A 21,021-nucleotide genomic window follows, 5' to 3' on the forward strand; every position below is an offset into this window, starting at 1 on the left:
CTACAGGGGTCGAACATTGCACACAATGGGGGTCAGTGGCACCTGCCGGTAGAACAGCCTCACATGCGGTACAAGTAGCATAGAAATCCTGTGTCTTGGCCCCCTTGCTTTTTGCGGACGACATGCTGTTGTCTAGCAATCTAGGAGGGTATATAGCCAAGAATAGCGACCGTACAGTGCAATGTATAGCAGACAAGCATAAAGTACAAATGAACACTGCGGCACTAGTGGGGTGAGCCCTCGAGGGCTGCTTACCGCCCGCTGAAAAGCGGGTGTGTGATCGCCAGAATCCCGTGCCTGGGTCTCCCAGAGCTCGTGTCCCTTCTCCACTCAGACTGCAAACAGGAATGGCTGCCGGCGTCCTGTGAAGAGGGGCGGGCCGTGGGCGTGCCCCAGACAAAGTGCGGGAAACTAGCGTCCCACTGTGCCTAGTGAGGGGGGTTGGAGTATGCTAAGCAGACTCCAGCCCTCGGCGCTGACGTTCTGACCAGCGTCCCGCCCTTCCCCTGACTGGCAGGCCTGGGGGCGGGAACGAAACGGAACTAGGCCGCAAAAGCCGGGGACTCAATTTATAAGCGCGGCCGTCGTATAAGCACGGCCAGCGCGGAAGTCCCCGGCGCACCACAAGTCCCAGCCGCGCCGCAGTGTAAAAAACCGCCAGCCGCGGCCGGCGCGGCAGTTCCTAATACAGAAACTCACTCAGCAAAGCTGCAGTGAGTAAAGCACCAGCGCGCCGCGCTGCTGTCCCCGGCGCACTAACACACCCAGCAATGCTGGTGTGTGTGCGCGATCTGTACGGGGACCCAGAGTACCTTAATGTAGCAGGGCCCTGTCCCTGACGATACTCAGCTCCATGTCCAGCAGATTCCCAGGGGCTGTGGACGGAGCACGGTCTCCTGTGCTTGGAGACCGATAGGATCCCACTTCACCCAGAGCCCTAAGGGGATGGGGAAGGAAAGCAGCATGTCGGCTCCAGCCTCCGTACCCGCAATGGGTACCTCAACCTTAACAAACACCGCCAACAAAAGTGGGGTGAGAAGGGAGCATGCTGGGGGCCCTAGTATGGCCCTCTTTTCTTCCATCCGACAAAGTCAGCAGCTGCTGCTGACTAAACAGTGGAGCTATGCGTGGATGTTAGCCTCCTTCGCACAAAGCATGAAAACTGAGGAGCCCGTGATCCCACGGGGGGTGTATAGGCAGTAGGGGAGGGGCCTTACACTTTTAAGTGTAATACTTTGTGTGGCCTCCGGAGGCAGTAGCTATACACCCAATTGTCTGGGTCTCCCAATAGAGCGACAAAGAAATCTTACTTCGCTCAGCAGGGACTAGCGTGACACTTCTAGTGTACGAAATGCCACCACTCATCATGAATTAGACGAGATGTTGTGCAAGGCCCTCACTCCGCACATGGCTCCATCCATTACGGCACAAGTGCATGCTATGAAGGCCTTGGAAAGATTAGTGCTTGCTCACTTGAGTCCAAGGGTGAGGGCTTTTATTGATCCCCCACAGTTTGCTTACCGGCATAGATTGGGGGTGGACGATGCTATTCTTTCTCTGTTACATACTGTACATTCATTTTTCGAGAATGACGGAACCACTGTGCGAGCGATGTTCTTCGATTTCTCGAGTGCATTTAACACCCTGCAGCCACTTTTACTACACAAAAAGATGACTGATATGAAGGTGGAGGAGGGGATGAGAAATTGGATAACTGACTACCTATCAGATCGGCCACAGTTTGTACAGATGGGAGCAGTTGTGTCTAGCAGATTATTGAGCAGTGTAGGTGCCCCTCAGGGAACGGTGCTAGCGCCTTTTCTATTCACACTGTATACATCAGACTTTCAGTATAAATCTGATTTTTGCCACCTTCAAAAATTCTCGGATGACTTCGTGGTTGTGGGATGTATTAGGGAGGACCAGGGGGATGAGGAATATAGAAGGGTGGTGTCGAATTTTGTAGATTGGTGCCATGGTAATTATCTACAACTAAATGTTAAGAAAACTAAGGAGTTGGTGGCCAACTATAGCAGGAGAAAGATGGAATGTTTACCCATCACTATTGCTGGTCAGGAGGTAGAGCAGGTGGAGAGTTACAAATATTTGGGGGTCCACCTGGATAGCAAACTGGACTGGAGATGCCACTCAGAGATGGTCTACAAGAAGGGGATGAGCAGATTGTATTTCCTAAGGAAACTGAGGTCTTTTAATGTGTGCAGCAAAATGTTAGAAATGTTCTACCAGTCTGTAGTGGCAAGTGCCATCTTTTTTGCACTCATATGCTGGGGTAGTAGTGTGCGGGTCTCTGATGCTAATAAGCTTATCAAGAAGGCAAGCTCTGCTGTTGGCTGCAATCTGGACTCTTTTGAGGAGTTAGTGGAGAGAAGAACTCTGAAAAAGTGTATGGCGATTATGAATAATAATGCACATCCATTATATCAGCTATTCATGAGACAGAAGAGCACCTTCAGTAACCGGCTAATCCTTCTGAGGTGTAAGAAGGAAAAATATAGGAAATCATTTGTGCCAACTGCTATGGGAATGTACAACAATAACATTAGTGTTAAATCATCAAGGTGAATGTCTACTTTATTTCTTCTACTTTCAGTTCACCCGCTGTGTATGACCTAATCTAATGTATAATGTTCTTCTGTCAACTCTACTGTCTTGTCAATTAAGTAATTCATGTTATGATTTAAGTTGTGCTGCTGTGATACACTTTATTGATCCCCTGGGAAATTATGGTATCGTATCGTATCGTAAGTGTAAACAATTGGCTTGAAAAGACCAAAAGTCACAACATTTTGATGTAACTTGGAGCTGTGCCAAAATTTCGCAACTTTTTAAAGCTTTTATACTTTATTGGCGTAAAAGCTTTGACCAATCAGGGCTTTAATGCTAAATGTATGTAAAACACTTGAATTAAGGCTCAGAATGCACATATATCAATAATATGTGCTTTTTTATTTATTTTTAATAATAATTTTCAATTGATTTTATTAATCTTTACAGTTAGTTTATATATTTTTATTGGATTTATTATTTTGTTTTAAAGACTATCCTTGGATCAGAATGGTAGCATTTTAATGTAGAATATAAGTAATCAATTATTGAAAAATATAATTTACTGTATGTGATTTAATTAATCAATGGGTATATATACTGCTCATTATTAAAACTGCAACAACAAGAAGGAAAAGTCGTGGAATTATTGAAATCACAGAATCGATAGACTTCTTAACAATTACTAATTGTGAAGAATTTGAAACAAAATTTTCAAAACATCTCAATTTATGCAGTATCATGTAAGAGTTGCACATGCAGAAATCCACTCACTTATACGTCTTGGCATGCAGGCAAATAACCCATTCCCAATACAGAACACATTGTTACATCATATGTTCGGTCCCCTTCCTTGGTGAGGGCTCAGGAGCGGATGTGTGAGCTGTATTGTAGAATGGCGCTGACCTCTTTTGGGTAGCCCACCTCATTTAAGTTGAGAGGGCCTATACGTGATATTGCACATCAAACTCATGTAGACTTAAAGAGATTGTCCACTGCTTTTACACTTATGGCCTATTTTTAGGATAGGTCATCAATGTCTGACCGGCCAGGGAGCTATTGATTTGAATAGGAGGCGGATCTGCAGTACACCGATGTGGCCGCTATCAGTTGACGGGGCAGCTCCGGAAATGAATATTTCCGGCCACCTGCTGCCGCCACCGGCACCGAGAAGAGCTAATCAATGGGGGTGATGGATTCGTAGCCCGGCTGATCAGACATTGATGACCTATCCTAAGGATAGCCCATCAATGTAAACGTAGTGGACAATTCCTTTAATTTCAAATCCATTTTACTGGTTTACATAGGATAAACTAAGAAAAGTGTGTCATTAGCCATAGTCTTCTGCATCCAGCTGGACATATTGTATTTATTGTATGTTATTATTTGTCATAATCATTAACACTTTATGTTTTTTATTTGTTTGTTTTTTTTGAGTAATGATAAAATCCATTTTGGGATAAGTCTTGACATTGCTATTTTTTAACCATAACTCATATTGTAGGTTTACCTGGGCAGGTGGGACAACACTGGCCTGATGTAGTTACTGGATTCCTACAAGCAGCAGCCGGGCATTGCACGGGCAAACATCGTACCAGATTATTCTGCAAAAGAACAGGAAATATTAATACAAGGAAACAAAATCTATGACAATGCTTGCTCTATATCAGAAGACATGACACCGGAATGTCTGACTGAAGGCCTTTGACCTTCCCCAACAACCCCCTACCCCCCTAGGGTTCTTATCTAAAATAAACACAAACACTGTGTGACGTTGGAATATAAAGGCCACAGCAGCCCCATTTATTCATAACATAAACATCAGCCATGTAACAATACAACTCTTCATTGAAGAACCCGAAAAGGAAGGGGAGGGTACCTGAAGGTTAACCAAAATGTTCTTTGCAACATCAGCCTGTCTCCTGACCCTCAGCCGCAACACACCGACTCGAGAGCCCAAGCCAGATGTTGCCCCCACTATGTCCCGCTGAGACTCAACCCAGCAAGGACCCGTTTACCAAACAATTGCACCGCTAGAGGTAACCCGCTCCGGCACTGGGTTCCGTCCTCTCCTCTGTGCAAACCCCCACCTTCAGACACCCCCCTCCTTTCCGCCGCTGCGACAAATACGATCTTCCTTCTTGTCTTCATCGATGTCGAATCCACAATTAGGGCGGGCGGGCGGGAACGATTCCAGTCACCGTCCAGGTAGGAATGACCCACCCCCCCTCTGACCTGCCCTATATACTACCCCCTATAGCCACCACCCCTTGACCAATCAAACTGACCCCTGATCCTAACTGCCCCTTAGCACCACCCCCAAATTTCGCGCCCAAACTAACTTTCTCCATTAACCCCTTGTTAACCCTCTGGCCTGGCATCCCTCCTAGTCATGTAGCCCTCCCTTAAGCCCCTTCGGGTCAGCAGTCCGGGCTCTTCCTTGACTCCGGAATGTCTGACTGAAGGCCTTTGACCTTCCCCAACAACCCCCTACCCCCCTAGGGTTCTTATCTAAAATAAACACAAACACTGTGTGACGTTGGAATATAAAGGCCACAGCAGCCCCATTTATTCATAACATAAACATCAGCCATGTAACAATACAACTCTTCATTGAAGAACCCGAAAAGGAAGGGGAGGGTACCTGAAGGTTAACCAAAATGTTCTTTGCAACATCAGCCTGTCTCCTGACCCTCAGCCGCAACACACCGACTCGAGAGCCCAAGCCAGATGTTGCCCCCACTATGTCCCGCTGAGACTCAACCCAGCAAGGACCCGTTTACCAAACAATTGCACCGCTAGAGATAACCCGCTCCGGCACTGGGTTCCGTCCTCTCCTCTGTGCAAACCCCCACCTTCAGACACCCCCCTCCTTTCCGCCACCGCGAGCTCGCATGACCCCTTGTGCGCGCGAGTCCTCCCACACCAACAAAGCCTTCTCAAGCCCCTCCATCAGCCCTAAGGCCCAAATATCATTTCCCACCGAATTTAAATGGACCCCGTCCCGGCGCAACAAGTCGGCGGACGCTGCTTCCAACTCCGGGTGCCGAACAGAGACACCCCCAACCCGGGAAATGAACCGCCCAATCTCCCGATTCACTTTACTTCGCGCCCTGTTTACTGCCTCCACCGACCTGGCGTGCCGCCATGTCAGCCGCGCAACCATATCCGACCAGACAATTACTAGACCCGGGTGGGAAGACAGGAGCCGCAGGCAGTCACATTTTATGTCCTGTATCAGGTCCCTGGAAGCCCGGAGACCCAGGTCATTCCCACCCGCGTGTAGTACTACCACGTCCGGTGCTCTGTCCAGCTGCGAATGGTGGCGCCAAGTAGGCAACACCTCACTCCACAGCATGCCCCTGACCCCGATCCATCGCACAGTAGCCTTTTCTCTGGGAACCCCCAACTGGCGGCCGTCCGGTCGTATTCCCGCACGGAACGCCCCCCAATACACGTATGAGTGGCCGAGCACCCACACCAACAACGGTAAACCTACAAAACAAAAGGTGACAACACAGAGGGGGTGGGGGGGGGGAGGCACAAGGAAGAAAATGGGTAATGATTACCAAACAAATACCGCCCCCGACCCCCCCCCCCCTCCCCACCAATAGCTCACAACAAGTTCGGCCGGACGTAAGATCTAAACCTGGCCGAGTCCCATCGTCCAATCTTACGGAGAGCCTGCGCGCCCAGACCCCAACGAGCCGCCTGAGTCGCAGCCCCAATCCGAAAGGAATGCGACGCGAACTCAGCCTCGTTGAGACCGCAACACTGCAGGCACCTCCGAAAGATGCAGACAAATTGGTAACTCGACAAGGCTGACCCGTCCTGGTGGGACAAAAGGGACCCCGGGCGAGCTCCCCTCACTTCTAAAAACGCCGACAGCCATCTGACAGGGCACTCCGCTAAACCAGGTACACCCCATAGTTCCACCATCCGACCTCTACCCAGCTGGTCCGTCTTTGACCTTCTCAAGCAACACCGCACCACATCCATACCGCATTCCACGTCCTCCAGCAACAAACCTCCGTGACTCCTCGTGTTTCTGCTCACCAGTTCACTAATTCTAAACGCCCCAAAGAAGGCCAAAACAAAAGCGGTCCCGAACAACTGGCATTCATACTCCGAACAGCACACCCGAGGCAACACCGACAACAGCTTGCCCAGCAGCTCAAAAGATACCGGGCGCCGAAGGTCTCGGCGCGCCCCCGCCCTCCGGTAACCCTTCATCACCTGGCGCACCCAGAAATCCTTCGTAACGTCCTTCCAGCCCAATAACTTGAAAAAGAAGGAAATGCCCGCTAACCTGCCCGCCACGGCCGACCACGAAAGGCCTTCTTCCTTAGCCCTGCCCAACATGAACAAAACTAAATAAACTCTGTCACCTTCAGATACATGACCTCCCACCTCATCAACCAACTCGAGCCAACGGTCCCACGCTGAATTATAGCTGCGCCACGTACTGGGTGCCACCGAATGTCGGATCAATTCCCAGGCCGGCTGCAAACCAGGTCCCACAACCAGACGGGCCATACGGTCTCCTGCTGCTCCGCGTCCGGCGCCAGCATTCGAAAGCGGTCCCACTGGAAGCGAGATAAAGCATCAGCCACAGAATTCAGCACCCCCGGCACATGTTCAGCGCAGACCCACAAGTTCAACTCCAGACATTTCAGCACCAAATGACGCAAGAGGTCCACCACCGGGGGGGAATCAGCTGTCAACTTGTTAACACACTGAACAACCCCCAGGTTGTCACACATGAAACGCACCTTCCTGTCTTTCAAATCCTGTCCCCAAACCTCTAAGGCCACGACAATAGGGAAAAGTTCCAACAGGGCCAAATTCCTAGTCAGACCGCAAACCCGCCACGAATCAGGCCACCTGCCGACACACCATCTCCCCCCAAAATATGCGCCAAAACCACTGGATCCCGCCGCGTCCGTATACAGCACCAACTCCTCATTTGACACCACCTCACGAAGCCACAATGACCGTCCATTGTACAGCTGCAAAAAACGGGACCACACTCTCAGGTCCGCCTTATGCTCCACCTTCAAACGCACAAAATGCAAAGGGTGCAACACACCGGTGGTGGCTTGAGCCAAGCGACGGGAAAAAACTCTCCCCATCGGCAATATTCTACACGCAAAATTCAACTTCCCCAACAGGGACTGCAAGTCCCGTAAACGAATCTTCTTGGCCTCAATGGCCCCTTGAACGCAACGCCTCAAATCCACCAGCTTGTCCTCCGGCAAGCGGCACTCCATGGCAACCGTATCCAGCTCGATACCCAGGAATTTCAAAACCGTAACCGGACCCTCCGTCTTCTCCGGCGCCAACGGAACGCCAAACCGGCGAGCAACCTGCTCCACTGTCCGAAGCAAAAGGGAACACTGCGAGGATCCCGCAGGCCCCATGCACAAGAAATCGTCCAAGTAATGCAACACTGAATCTAGACCCGCCTCCTCCTTAATTACCCATTCCAAGAAACAACTAAACTTCTCAAAATAAGAACATGAAATTGAACAGCCCATAGGCAAACAACAATCTACATAAAACTTGTCCTCCCACCAACACCCCAACAGGTGAAAACTGTCCGGGTGCACCGGCAACAGGCGGAAGGCCGCTTCTATATCCGTTTTCGCCAAAAGCGAACCACAGCCCAACTTCCTTAACCATTCCACAGCCTTATCAAAACGGACATACGAAACCGAAACCAGCTCAGGATCAATACCATCGTTCACCGACCGGCCAGTAGGATAGGACAAATGGTGGATGAGCCGGAACTTGTTAGGTTCCTTTTTTGGGACCAACCCCAACGGGGACACAACCAAGTCCGGCAATGGAGGGGCATCAAAAGGCCCCGCCATCCGTCCTAGCTCCACCTCCTTCCGTAACTTATCCGCAACAACCTCACCATGTAGGCGAGTCGACTGTAAATTTTTTAAACGAATCTCTCCCGTCTTAACCACTGACGGTATCTTGAAACCAAAACTAAAACCGTCACTCAACAATTCCGCCGACCCCCGATCCGGGTATCTACTTAGAAACGGCGCCATCCGATCTACCCTCACCGGGGTCCTCCCTTTTTGACGAAGACTCAGCGGCCTTTCCTTTTCCCTTCCGAAAGCACTTAAGGTGACTGTGGGCGCCACCACAGCCCGAACACTCGTGCTTGAATCGGCAGGAAGACCCAAACCGGCATTCCTTCTCATTAAACTGCCAGCAAACGCCCTTTTTGGGCCCCGACGAGGTGCCAAATGATCCCCCGCCGGTGCCCCCTGGAAAGGACTGTGATGCCGACTTCGGCGCAGCCATCAGCCGCATCCATAGACTAATTTCTTTGTGGTCCCACCGTAAACTGGGTCTGACCGCCTTCCTCTGGCGAAACTGCTCGTCATATCTTAGCCACGCAGTCCCCCCATAGGTCCTATACGCCTCACAGATAGAATCCAGATAACAGAAAAGCGCCGTACAGTTATCCGGAGCCTTTTCCCCCACCACACCGGCCAGTATCACAAAGGCCTGCAACCAGTTCTGAAAAGTGCGGGGAATAAGGCGATAACGCCGCCGTTCTTCCTCGTCCTTTTTGCTCTCATCCGGTTTAACCCGATCCAGATTAAACTTTTCCAACGGAAGCAATGAGAATATTTCAACATATTCATCCTTCCATATTTTTTCCCTGGTCTCCTGCTTCAGATGCGCCCCCAACGGGCCATCAAAGCAAACATACACTTCCCCTCTCGCCTTGTCATCCAATCGAACAATGTCCACTGCAGCCGCAGCTGCGGCAGCGGGAGCCGCAGCTGGGGCCGCGGGAGCCGCCACCACCGGCTCACCAACCGCATTGCCACTAGCTCCCCCTCCAACCGCAGGAGTCGCAACCTCCTGCCCCGTCGCTCCCTGCCACACCAAGCTAGGGCCCCCCACAGGGGCAAACAAACCCCTAACCAACCTCAACAACTCGGATGCCACACTGCCGTCACCCGTCACCACATTCACGACCCGCCCGCCACTCGGGCCACCAAGTAAACCACCCGTACCACCAACCACGTTCACGCCCTGCACGCCATCCATATCACCAGACACACCATCCATAGCCAAACCAGGTGCACGAGAAATAGAAGAAACCGTGGTCTTACCAGGCTGACTCCGAGAAGATCCCGAAACAGCCGTCACATGTCCTCCGCGTCGCACTCCAGCCGCCTCGCCGACCTCCACGATCTGGTCCCCGTTGCCGTCCTCCGCGACGTCCTCCTCCAGGGTGGCCTCATCGTCCTCACTGGACCCAGGCCCAGGGAGCCCGCCGTCCGGCAGACTCGACCTTAGGCCCCGTCCGCCCGCAGCACCATCCATCCTCCGCGACGATCCAAACGCTGGCTCCGCCACATAAACACCGCCTGGGGCATGCCGTCCGGCATCCCCGCGTGCTCCGGCTGATCCCGACGCCGTCCCATCGCTGTCCCTCCGCTGCGGTCCCAGGCCGGGCCCCGCTGATCCGGGCCGTCTCCGTACGGACTCCCCCGCCGACACTGGGACCCCATGCTCCTGCATGGGCCCCGCTCTGCTCCTAGACCTTGCCGCCGCCGCCACTGTGGCCTCATCTGCGCCCCGCGATCCCGCTGGCCCACGCAACCCAGCTGGCCCCCGTGACCCCGCTGGCTCATACGACCCCGCCGACCCACGCGACCCCGCCGACCCACGCGAACGCGCCGGCCCCCGTGACCGCGGCGGGTCAGGTGACCGCACCGGGTCAGGCGAGCCTGCCGGATCGCGGGGACGCACCGGGACGGGTGAGTACGTGGGGTCACATGACCGCGCCCGGTCAGGTGACAACGCCCGGTCAGGTGACATCGCCGCCCCACGTGACCGCGCTGCCCCACGTGATCGCGCCGCCCCACGTGACCGCGCCGCCCCACGTGACCGCGCCGCCCCACGTGACCGCGGCGGGTCAGGTGAGCGCGCTCGGTCAGGTGAGGCCGCCGGAGCACAAGGGGACGCCGGGTCACGCGAGCGCAGCGGGCCACGTGACCGCGCTGGGTCAGGTGACCGCGCCGGGTCAGGTGACCGCGCCGGGTCAGGTGACCGCGCCGGGTCACGCGGCCGCGACGCGCGCGTCACTGCCGTGCGCCGCGACCCGGAAGAGGAGGGGAGGCTGGCCGTGTCGCTCACCGCCCCGTTGCCTTGGCGCCCGCGGCCCGACTTCCGGCCGGGGCCTCGCGACGTCCCGGCTCCCGGATCCACCGCCGCACATCCACTCGGGCTCCGTCTCCGCTGCCGGCTCCTCGGCGTCATCTCCGGGCTGAGGCGCTCCGGGGGCCGAGTTTTTCGCTGCCGCTTCGGAGGCAGGGGGGTCCCATCTTCCTCGCCGACGCCGGACCATCGCAGGAGCTGCTCGTCCATCCAACGCTGTCCACGCTGCTCCGCCATCCTCTTCATCTGTGCCATGAAGTCCTCCATCTTCGGGATCCAGCCACAACGATTCCAGTCACCGTCCAGGTAGGAATGACCCACCCCCCCTCTGACCTGCCCTATATACTACCCCCTATAGCCACCACCCCTTGACCAATCAAACTGACCCCTGATCCTAACTGCCCCTTAGCACCACCCCCAAATTTCGCGCCCAAACTAACTTTCTCCATTAACCCCTTGTTAACCCTCTGGCCTGGCATCCCTCCTAGTCATGTAGCCCTCCCTTAAGCCCCTTCGGGTCAGCAGTCCGGGCTCTTCCTTTCCTCTAAGGTTTTACAAATATCTCCCTGTATATTATTGCACATAATAAGCTAAATGGTAAGATTTGGTCTTATTTAACCCTTTACTGCAGAATAATTTCTAGATGTTTGTTTACATTTTGACATCAATGTCTTCTGTATAAGAACCTGCATTTTTGTGGCGTAGTAGTTTTAAATGTTGAAATTGTATTTTATTATGTTATGTACTGAAATAAAAAAATAAATTCTTTGTGGATGAAAAAAACAAACAAAAAAAACAATTGCACCTTTATTGTTTGGGCTTTGTTTGTAAAAATGACATGTTAACTTTATTCTACAGATAAGTCCAATTAAGGGGATACTAAATTGACTTATAAATGAATTTTAAAAAATTGTTTTGTGTTGCCATATGCTGGGACTTATTTTTTTTTACTTTTTTAGTGGTGTGGTCTTTTTTTTACAGAATGAACTGCGGTTTTTAGTTGTAACTTTATTTTGGGGCACATTTTACTTTTTTGATCACTTCTTTCATTTTTAGGGAGGTGAGACGCCCATAAAACAGCTTTTCCAGCACTTTAATAATTTTTATTTTACTTCTAGAATAGAATACAATAGAATAATAGAATATTGATAAAATACTTTTATGGAATTTTACAGATGCAGATATACAAATGATGTTTAGTTTCATTATTTAGAGAATTTTTATGACTTTTGGGTATTTTATCATTATTTCTGTATTGCAGTCAATGGCAAATGTAGCAATCTCCACAGGCAAAGATTATAGGATTACAAAGATGGTAGATGCTTTTGTCTAACTTCACACCACCTTTTGATTGGCTTGCGTTAAGGCAAAATTTTGACATATCGTTTGGCGCACATATGGTGTACACAGTGACATCTTAAAGAACACCTATTACCAATTGGGATTGCTTTTTTAAATTTATTAAAACAGTGGATAACCCAAGAATGCTGCTTTATCTAAATTTAAAGAGGTTGGCCCCTACTTTAACATTAATGACCTATCCTTAGGATATGTCATCAATGGCTGATCGGCCGGGATCTGACACCTGGCACTCCCACCAATCAGTTTTTCTCGATCCTGGCAACGTCAGGCAGCCGGGAATGCTCAGTTGCATAGCTGCTCCGTCTTCTGATAGTGGGCATGGCTGGGTACTGCACATCTGCCTTTTATTGAACTGAATAGGAGGCGGTTGTGCAGTACTCAGCCGTGGCCACTATCAGAAGACGGAGCAGCTATGCAACTGAGCATTTCCGGCTGCCTAACTGACTTCTCAAGAACTGAGAACAGCTGATCAGCAGAGGTGCAGGTGTCGGATCCCAGCTGAGCAGACATTGATGATCTATCCTAAGGATAGGGCATTAATGTTAAAGTAGTGGACATTCTCTTTAACCTAGTGACAAAAACCCACATAAATAGAACTAATGTCCCTCAAAAGGGCCACACTTTCGGGCAAAGTCAGGCCTGAACGTTTGGGTTCAAAAACAGCTTAGTAAAGTATGCAGCAGTGCTGGATTAGTGGAAAAAGTGAGATGCCACAAGGTCCTACTCTTTCACAGCACGAGCAACTACAGAGGACTGTGGATCCAGCTCCACATGCCAGTATCCCACAGCTTGGAAGTTCTGGCTGACTTTTCTAGAAAATCGGATTCTTTTGAATTTCATTAGGAGCACTTCTAAGGTTATAAGCCCATGAGTAGTAATAATAGTGTTTTGGACGCAGCGTGTTTCCGCTGCCTCAAAAATGCTGCATGGTACAGTAGAAGCAAAGTGGATGGGACTTAAAGAAGGTCCCATGCCCACTGTGCTTCTTTTCTACGCAGCATAAACTGACATGAGGCACAGCTTTCTGAGCCGCAGCATGTCAATTTATGCTGCAGAGAGACACGAGTGTTCTTTGCAGGGAGAACACAGACAAAGTTCACAATGCCCCGAACGCTGATCGTGGGCATGGGTTGCTGCGGTCTCCAGCATGTCCTGATCATGTGCACCCATCCTAAGGGGTTTTGTTACTAGGTTATAGTTATTAAAACACTGGGAAGCCCCAGATTGGTGATTTATATAAATGAAAAGGGCAGCACTAGAGTGGTGATAGAAGGCCAAACAGGAAAGTGAGGTGCACTAAATTATTCATTTTGGCGCATTGTTTATTAAATATACGTAAAACAATACAAGATTATGTGATAGAAAAGTGCTACATTTTGGCACATTTTACAAGATCTTAGTACAATCACATTAATAAATCTGTCCTGTTTTAATTTATGAAAGAAAACATTTTTTGTTCCATTTGGAAATAGCGGGGTGGCAATAACTTTGTATATATAGTATCTATATAGTGACAAATGACAGGTAATTTCACACTGTAGCAACAAAAGCACAAAACTATTGTATGGTTGTGCACATTAACTTACTTTTCACCAAACGGCAGACATTCCGGATTTGCAACCAGTGCAGTAACACATGAGCCCTATAAAATAAGGGGGCTCAATGTCCCCCTAAAAGGAAAATACTATTGGTTCAGTTGAAAGTCGTGTACAGGGTGGGCTCCCCAGTATACAGCAAAACCACGCACCAGGAAAAGGACTCTAGGCAGTTGGATTGATAAATGATTGCTTTACCTTACCAAAACAAAAAAAACGTATAAAACAGAAAGAACACAACAATATAGTTACAAGTCCAAAAGCCTACACCCCTATGCTGGTGATTTATGCCGCCTTTTCACCAACCTTTGCCTAACCAGGGGACTGTCTAAACATTCGCCTAATACCTGGTAATCCCTCTGGGAAGAAGGAGTAATTGTGTGTGTGTGTGTGTGTGTGTGTGTGTGTGTGTGTGTGTGTGTGTGTGTGTGTGTGTGTGTGTGTGTACACACCCTACCAGTGGTGCAGCACAAGAACTTACAAGTTATGCACCTAAACATGAGCAAAACCCATTAACCTCCCCACCACACAGCTCAGCAACACAGTCCTGGAAACCTTCTAAAGCAACAGTCAATGCAAACATGTGGCGCTGTCCCTTTAAGGTTTTAAATGTAACTGACAGAGCAGAGGCAGCAAGTCTTACTGTGTGTATATAATCGGCCTAAGCAGATATGTGTTTTGGTACCAAAACAAAGTGTTGCGTGCACGTGGTCCTGGGCTCAGCCTTCCGTACCCGGGTACTGTGGTGTCCAGCTGCCATAAATGCAGACTTGAAGATCCTCTCACGGTGACCAGTACAGCCAGCAACTGCAGAATGGCGGTCTCCGGCAGAGGATGCTGCTCACACGCGTTACGGTCCTCCTCACTAAACACTAACACGAGTCTTCTCACAATTTACTTAAGTGTTTCTGCGGCGGCTCCTTTCTGTTACGCACACCTCTCGCTTTCCCTTCAGCTCACATACAGCACCTCCTCAGGTCTCCAAGTCCACAGCCGAAGTCAGTTGAGCTGTTGCTATAGTAACCAAACAGTCAAAGGCAGATGCAAAACAGTGGCCTCTTTTGGCTGGTCAGTAACAATGCATTCAATGAACAGTAAATAAGCATTTTGCATTCACAGTGGATAAAAGTCAACAATACACTCTCACCCTATCACACAGTGCTTCCTAATGTCTATGATTAACCCTCTAAAATTTGTCTCACATAAATTAGTTCAGGGCCCGACTTTGTAAGGGCAAGAAGAATGGTAATGCCCATTTGTCAGCTTATTTGGCTTTAACAATACTTTATGAATATAGTCATGTGCTTTAAATGCGTTTTTGCAGCAGATGTGCACTAGAAAGACATATGCATTTTTTACCTGTGGATTTTCCGCATCTAATACAATTATATAGGGAAAATCTGCATATAAAACCCGCAAGAGAAAACGCAATGAAAATATGCAAGTAATATAATTTACCTTAAGGCTACTTTACACACTGCGATATCGGTCCCGATATCGCTAGTGTGGGTATCCGCCCCCATCTGTTGCGCGACACGGGCAAATCGCTGCCCGTGTCGCACAACAGCCGTCACACATACTTACCTGTCCGGCGACGTCGCTGTGACGGGCGAACCGCCTCCTTTCTAAGGGGGCGGTCCGTGCGGCGTCGCAGTGACGTCACTGAAGCGTCACTGAACCGCCGCGCAATAGCAGCGGAGGGGCGGAGATGAGCGGGACGTAACATCCCGCCCACCTCCTTCCTTCCTCATAGCGGCCGGGAGGCAGGTAAGGGGAGCTTCCTCGTTCCTGCGGCGTCACATGCAGCGATGTGTGCTGCCGCAGGAACGAGGAACAACTTCGTTACTGCTGCAGTAACGATTTTTAAGAATGGACCCCCATGTCGCCGATTAGCGATTTTGCAAGTTTTTGCAACGATGCAAAATCGCTTATCGGTGTCACACGCAACGGCATCGCTAATGCAGCCGGATGTGCGTCACAAATTCCGTGACCCCAACGACTCCGCATTAGCGATGTCGCAGCGTGTAAAGCCCGCTTTACTCAATAAATACTCAGTGTGAGAATGTAGCTTTATACATTCTGGGCAAACATACTATGGATGTAAGGGGGGTGCTGGGCTTGGCCCACCTCAGACCTGCAACCTGGCTGTAACATATATTTATACTGTGTAATTGTACTGTACTTTGTAAAGTGGCCACAAGATGGCCACGGGGTGCTCAGCCACTTTCTTGGGGGCTGTTAGGCAGTAAAGGTTTAGTGGAGAGGAGCACTGGGGGAATAAAAAGGGAACCCCAGGAAGCTAAGGCAGGAGAGTCCCAGAAAGTGAGCGAGAGAGTGAGAGTGAGGTGAAGTTCCTTTTGAGTGAATTACTGGACCCTAAGGGTCAATCCTAGACTGGTGGACATGTGGGATCCTGGAACTTCAGGATTGTCGTTAACTGCGTCCCCCGGAGTAGGGTAGAGTCCAGCCGGTTGGGAAGGCGACCGTTCTGTGATGCCCTGGCAAAACCAGGTTGTTACAGAGACTGCACAAATCTTCCAGGTGCAGGACTCCATCCTCCTTGGCATACCAACACAACCCCACACCCAGGTACATAATATCAGCCAGCAAAACCTAGTCACCCCCCATGACAATAGGGACACACCAGTGGGCGGGACCAGGCGGATGGGAGCGCCTACCTAGGGGTCTTGAGGTGTCCTGGGAGGGAACACAACAGTGGCGTAGTGGAGTTGAGTCGAGTGTGGAGTGACAGCGGAGTCAGGGGTTGGGGCCCCTGGACTACCAGACTACTGACTAGGTGGCAGACAGCAAACAGGACCACAGGCGACGGAGGTCCGGTCGCGGGAGACCTTAAGTGGACCGGGGCAGGGTTGTAGCCTGCCGCTACCGACAGCAGGAATCCGGTCCGGAGGCCGTGCACAGTGGACCCTAGGACAAGGAAGGTTTCAAGCCCCTTGTCAATTAGCCAGCCGGGGACAAGATTCTATGTCTTGTCCCACCAGCAAGCCCAGAGAGCAAAACGGAAGCCCAACACGGGGGATAGGGTGTCCGCCAGAACCCACAGAGATCCCAAGGGTCAGATTTCGTGGGCCACAGCTCCCAACATACAAAGTTCCAAGGAGTGGACTTCCACCATTTCAAGCGGAGTTGTCCTGTTGAAGACACAAACACTGAGTGCAGGAGGAAGGGACCACTGTTTGCTGTACCAGGGTGTGGGACCCGAATACAACCGCCGGAGGTTACCGGTTACTGGAAATTAGTTTACTACTAATATGCACTAAGCAAGCAACACCCTTTATCTTCTTAGTTATTCCCATTACACAGTGGACAATTCACACCCCATGTGAGCTGCAGATCCATGCCATTAACAAGAAGATGACATCACAAAAAGGCTTTGAGATTAGGCTGAGGACTTTAAAGAGCTTCAATCTATATACAGTATATAAAGCAGAAAAGCGGCGTGAGGTAGCCTGTTTCACTCGATTTGAGTGAAATTTTGCATAGTCCGTCTTTACCACTAGACTAAAAATACTGCAAACATTAAAACTCGAAATCTCCCCACTTCACGAGATTTGGCCCCCTGAATTTAGTCTCAATAGAAATAAAGGAGAAAATGGGTGTCTGTGTATTGAATGTAAACCAGTTTTTGTCCAAAGGGTATTAAAGACTTAAATCCTTGGTGCCCAAAGAGTAAAGCTGGGTTTACACACTGCAACATCGCAAAGGACATCGCTGTAACGTCACCGGTTTGGTGACGCAATAGCGACCTCCCTAAGTCTCTGCTAAGTCTCTGGTGAGCGTTCAAACAGGCAAACCTGGCCAACAACGCAACAGCGATCCGGACCTGCAGAGCGACCTAGCTGGTTGTTGGGGACGTTGATAAGCAGCCTTTTGAAAGGGAAGTTGCTAACAAAGTCGCTGCAAAGTCTTCACACACTGAAACTTCATGCTGCACAGCGGGAAACAAAGGACCTAGGAATGGTCCTGAACGATTTGTAACGATTACAACTTCACAGCAGGGGCCGGGTCGCTGATAGGTTTCACACACTGCAACATCGCAAACAACATCGCTATTGCGTCACAAAAACGGTGACGTTACAGCGATGTCGTTTGAGATGTTGCAGTGTGTAAACCCAGCTTTACTCTTAAAGGGGCAGCAACCATAATGTTGCTAAGGTGGTGCACCTGATAACGTGCTCTAAAGTTTGTAACTATAGTAATGGCTGTTCACAACCAGTGCACAAGTAACTGAGGCCTCATTTATCAGAGTTGTGTCACGGTAAGATCTTTCTGGTTGCCTATAGCCACTGCAGAAGTAACTGGTCTAATTTATGAAGATTGTCACACGGTAAGATCTTTCTAGTTAACTATAGCAACCAGAGTGCATCTTTCACCATTGAGGTTGCGGCCACAGTTTTTGCCCAAATTGTCTTAAAGAATTAAAGCCACGGCGCCCAAAGAGTAGCTCTTATGAGGCAGGAACCATATAGTTGCTAAGGTGGGACAACCTGATAAGTCGGTAATAATAGCAACGGCTGTTAACAACTAGTGCAGAAATAACCAGGTCCTCATTTATGAGAGCTGCCTCACAGTAAGATCATTCTGGTTGCGTCTAGTCACTGCAGAAGTAACTTGGGTCTCATTTATGAAAACTGCCTCACAGTAAGATTGTTGTGGTTGCCTATAGCAACCAGAGTGCATATTTCAGCATTGAAGCTGCTGAGATAAGTGAAAGCTGAGCTCTGATTGGTTGCTGTGGAGAACTAAAACAGTCTGACTGTGAGGCAGTTTTCATAACTAAGATTATAAATCCTTCAGGACACACATTTTCTGCTCTATGTATATAGATTCACCTATCAGATCTCTGATCAGTGTGAGGCGATTACTAAGGGTCATAATACTAACCCTTTCACGACCGGCCGATTTTTCGCTTTCCGTTTTTTTTTTTCGCCATTCTTTTTCTGAGAGACGTAACTTTTTTATTTTTCAGTCAATATGGTCATGTGAGGGCTCATTTTTTGCGGAACGAGCTGTACTTTTAAATGAAACCATCAGTTTTACCATATTGTGTACTAGAAAATGGCAAAAAAATTCCAAATGCTGAAAAATTGCAAAAAAAGTGCGATAGCACTATAGTTTTTGAGATATTTTATTCACTGTGTTCACTATATGGTAAAACTGATGTGTGGGTGTGATGCCTCAGGTCAGTGCGAGTTCGTAGACACCAAACATGTATAGGTTTACTTTTATATAAGGGGTTAAAAAAAAATCGGAAGTTTGTCCGAAAAAAGTGGCGCACGTTTTACGCCATATTCCGTGACCCGTAGCGTTCTCATTTTTCGGGATCTTAGGCTCAATGACGGCTTATTTTTTGCGTCTCGAGCTGACGTTTTTAACGGTACCATTTTTGCGCAGATGCTACGTTTTGATCGCCTCTTATTGCATTTTGCGCAAAAGTTGTGGCGACAAAAAAACGTCGTTTTGGCGTTTGGAATTTTTTTGCCGCTACGCCGTTTACTGATCAGATTAATTGATTTTATATTTTGATAGATCGGGCGTTTCTGAACGCGGCGATACCAAATGTGTGTATATTTTTTATTTTTTTAACCCTTTAATTTTCAATGGGGCGAATGGGGGGTGATTTGAACTTTTAGGTTTTTTTGTTTTTTTTTAATTTTTTAAAACTTATTTTTTTACTTTTTTTTTTTATTTTACTAGTCCCCCTAGGGGGCTATTGCGATCAGCATTCCGATCGCTCTGCAGTATCTGCTGATCACAGCTGGAAGGCTGTAAACAGCAGATACGCTGTCTTTCTCTTTTGCTGTGCCCCGGGCACAGCGAAAGTGAAACCAATTCATGTGTAGTACAGGAGTCATCACATGACCCTGTACTACCATGACAACTATCGGGAGTCACGTGATCGCGTCACGTGACTTCCGGTTTCGGCGGTAAGTAAAACTTTACCGCGATTGCGCTTATAATGGCGCTGTCATGTATTGACAGCGCCATTATAAGGGGTTAATCGGCACGAGCAGATAACGATTCTGCTCGTGCCTAGCAGGCACACATCTCAGCTGTGAAAATCAGCTGAGATGTGTGCCGATCGCGGCATGCTGCCGCCGGAGGACCGCGGGCAGTAAGATTATGTCATTTAGGACGTAATTTTACGGCCCGCGGTCGTTAAGGGGCTAAGGACTGGTTTTTTTTTGGGTTTTTTTTTAAATGCTGCTCAAAAAACAACCATCTATTGGGCAAGTTAATCCAAAAGCTAAGAAAGCAAAACTGTCTGAAACAGCTTATACAAATAATAACGCGAGACCAGGCTTGAAATGAAACGAGAGTAGATTTTAACATTTGATAAAAGTTTGTTTAAAAAGTAGTTGTTGATCTTCTCAGTGTTAAGACAAATTTATAAAAATAAACAACTGTTAACGCAAAAACTAACAAAAAAGATCTTAAAAAAATCATTTTAAGGGTACATTCACACGACCGTCCAATTTTTGGCGGTCTGTAAAAAGCTGTCCTGTTTCTCCTCATACGCATCCATGTGACATCCGTGTGACAACTGCATCCGTTCCGTATATGGTCCATTTTACATCCGTGTGCCTTCCAGTTTTTTTTGCGGACCATAAAAAAAACTGGAAGGAGGGTTACATACAGTCAAAAGCTAGAAAGGTAGATAGCTTGATAGATAGATAGATAGATAGAAAGATAGATAGAAGATTGATCGATAGATAGATAGATAGAATGTCCCACTCTCCTGCATTTTGTAATCTTGCACCCTTTAGTGTCTTACATGTGGCACTAAAGGGTGTTTAGGCTTGTTTTTAGCCACAAATTAATTATTTACCCCAAAAAATGACGTGGGGTTCCCCTTATTTTTTGTAGCCAGCTAAGGTGAAGCAGACAGCGGCAACCTGCAGACCGCAGCTCGCATTTCTTCCTTGGCTGGTAATCCAAAACAGACAGCACCCCACGCTGTTATTTTAAATTAAATAAATAATTTAAAACAGAAAATGTGGGGTCTCCCCCAAATTGGATCACCAGCCAAGGTAAAGCGGACAGCTGTAGTCTGGTATTCTCAGACTAGGGAGGTCCACAGTTATTGGACCCTCCCCAGTTTAAAAGAGCAGGCTGCAGCTGCCCCAGAAGTGGACTTCCATTACATGCACCAATCCTGGTGCTCCGCCCCGGCTCATCCCATTGCCCTGGTGCGGTGGCAAATGGGGTAATATATGGGGTTGATACCAGCTGTGTAATGTCTTCTGGCATCAAGCCCTGGGGTTAGTGATGTCACGGCGTC

General features: G+C 48.9%; 1 protein-coding gene across 1 annotated transcript in view; it reads right to left on the reverse strand.

Moving 5' to 3' along the window:
• Positions 1–21,021, reverse strand: part of KCP (kielin cysteine rich BMP regulator) — a 338,287-nt gene that overhangs the window by 143,736 nt on the left and 173,530 nt on the right. Inside the window, exon 12 of the mRNA XM_075345388.1 lies at positions 4,076–4,169. Coding sequence (XP_075201503.1) covers positions 4,076–4,169 — 94 coding nt within the window. The remainder of the gene's footprint in view (positions 1–4,075; positions 4,170–21,021) is intronic.

This window comes from Anomaloglossus baeobatrachus, chromosome 4, assembly GCF_048569485.1.
Source record: "Anomaloglossus baeobatrachus isolate aAnoBae1 chromosome 4, aAnoBae1.hap1, whole genome shotgun sequence".
NCBI classification, from domain to species: domain Eukaryota; kingdom Metazoa; phylum Chordata; class Amphibia; order Anura; family Aromobatidae; genus Anomaloglossus; species Anomaloglossus baeobatrachus.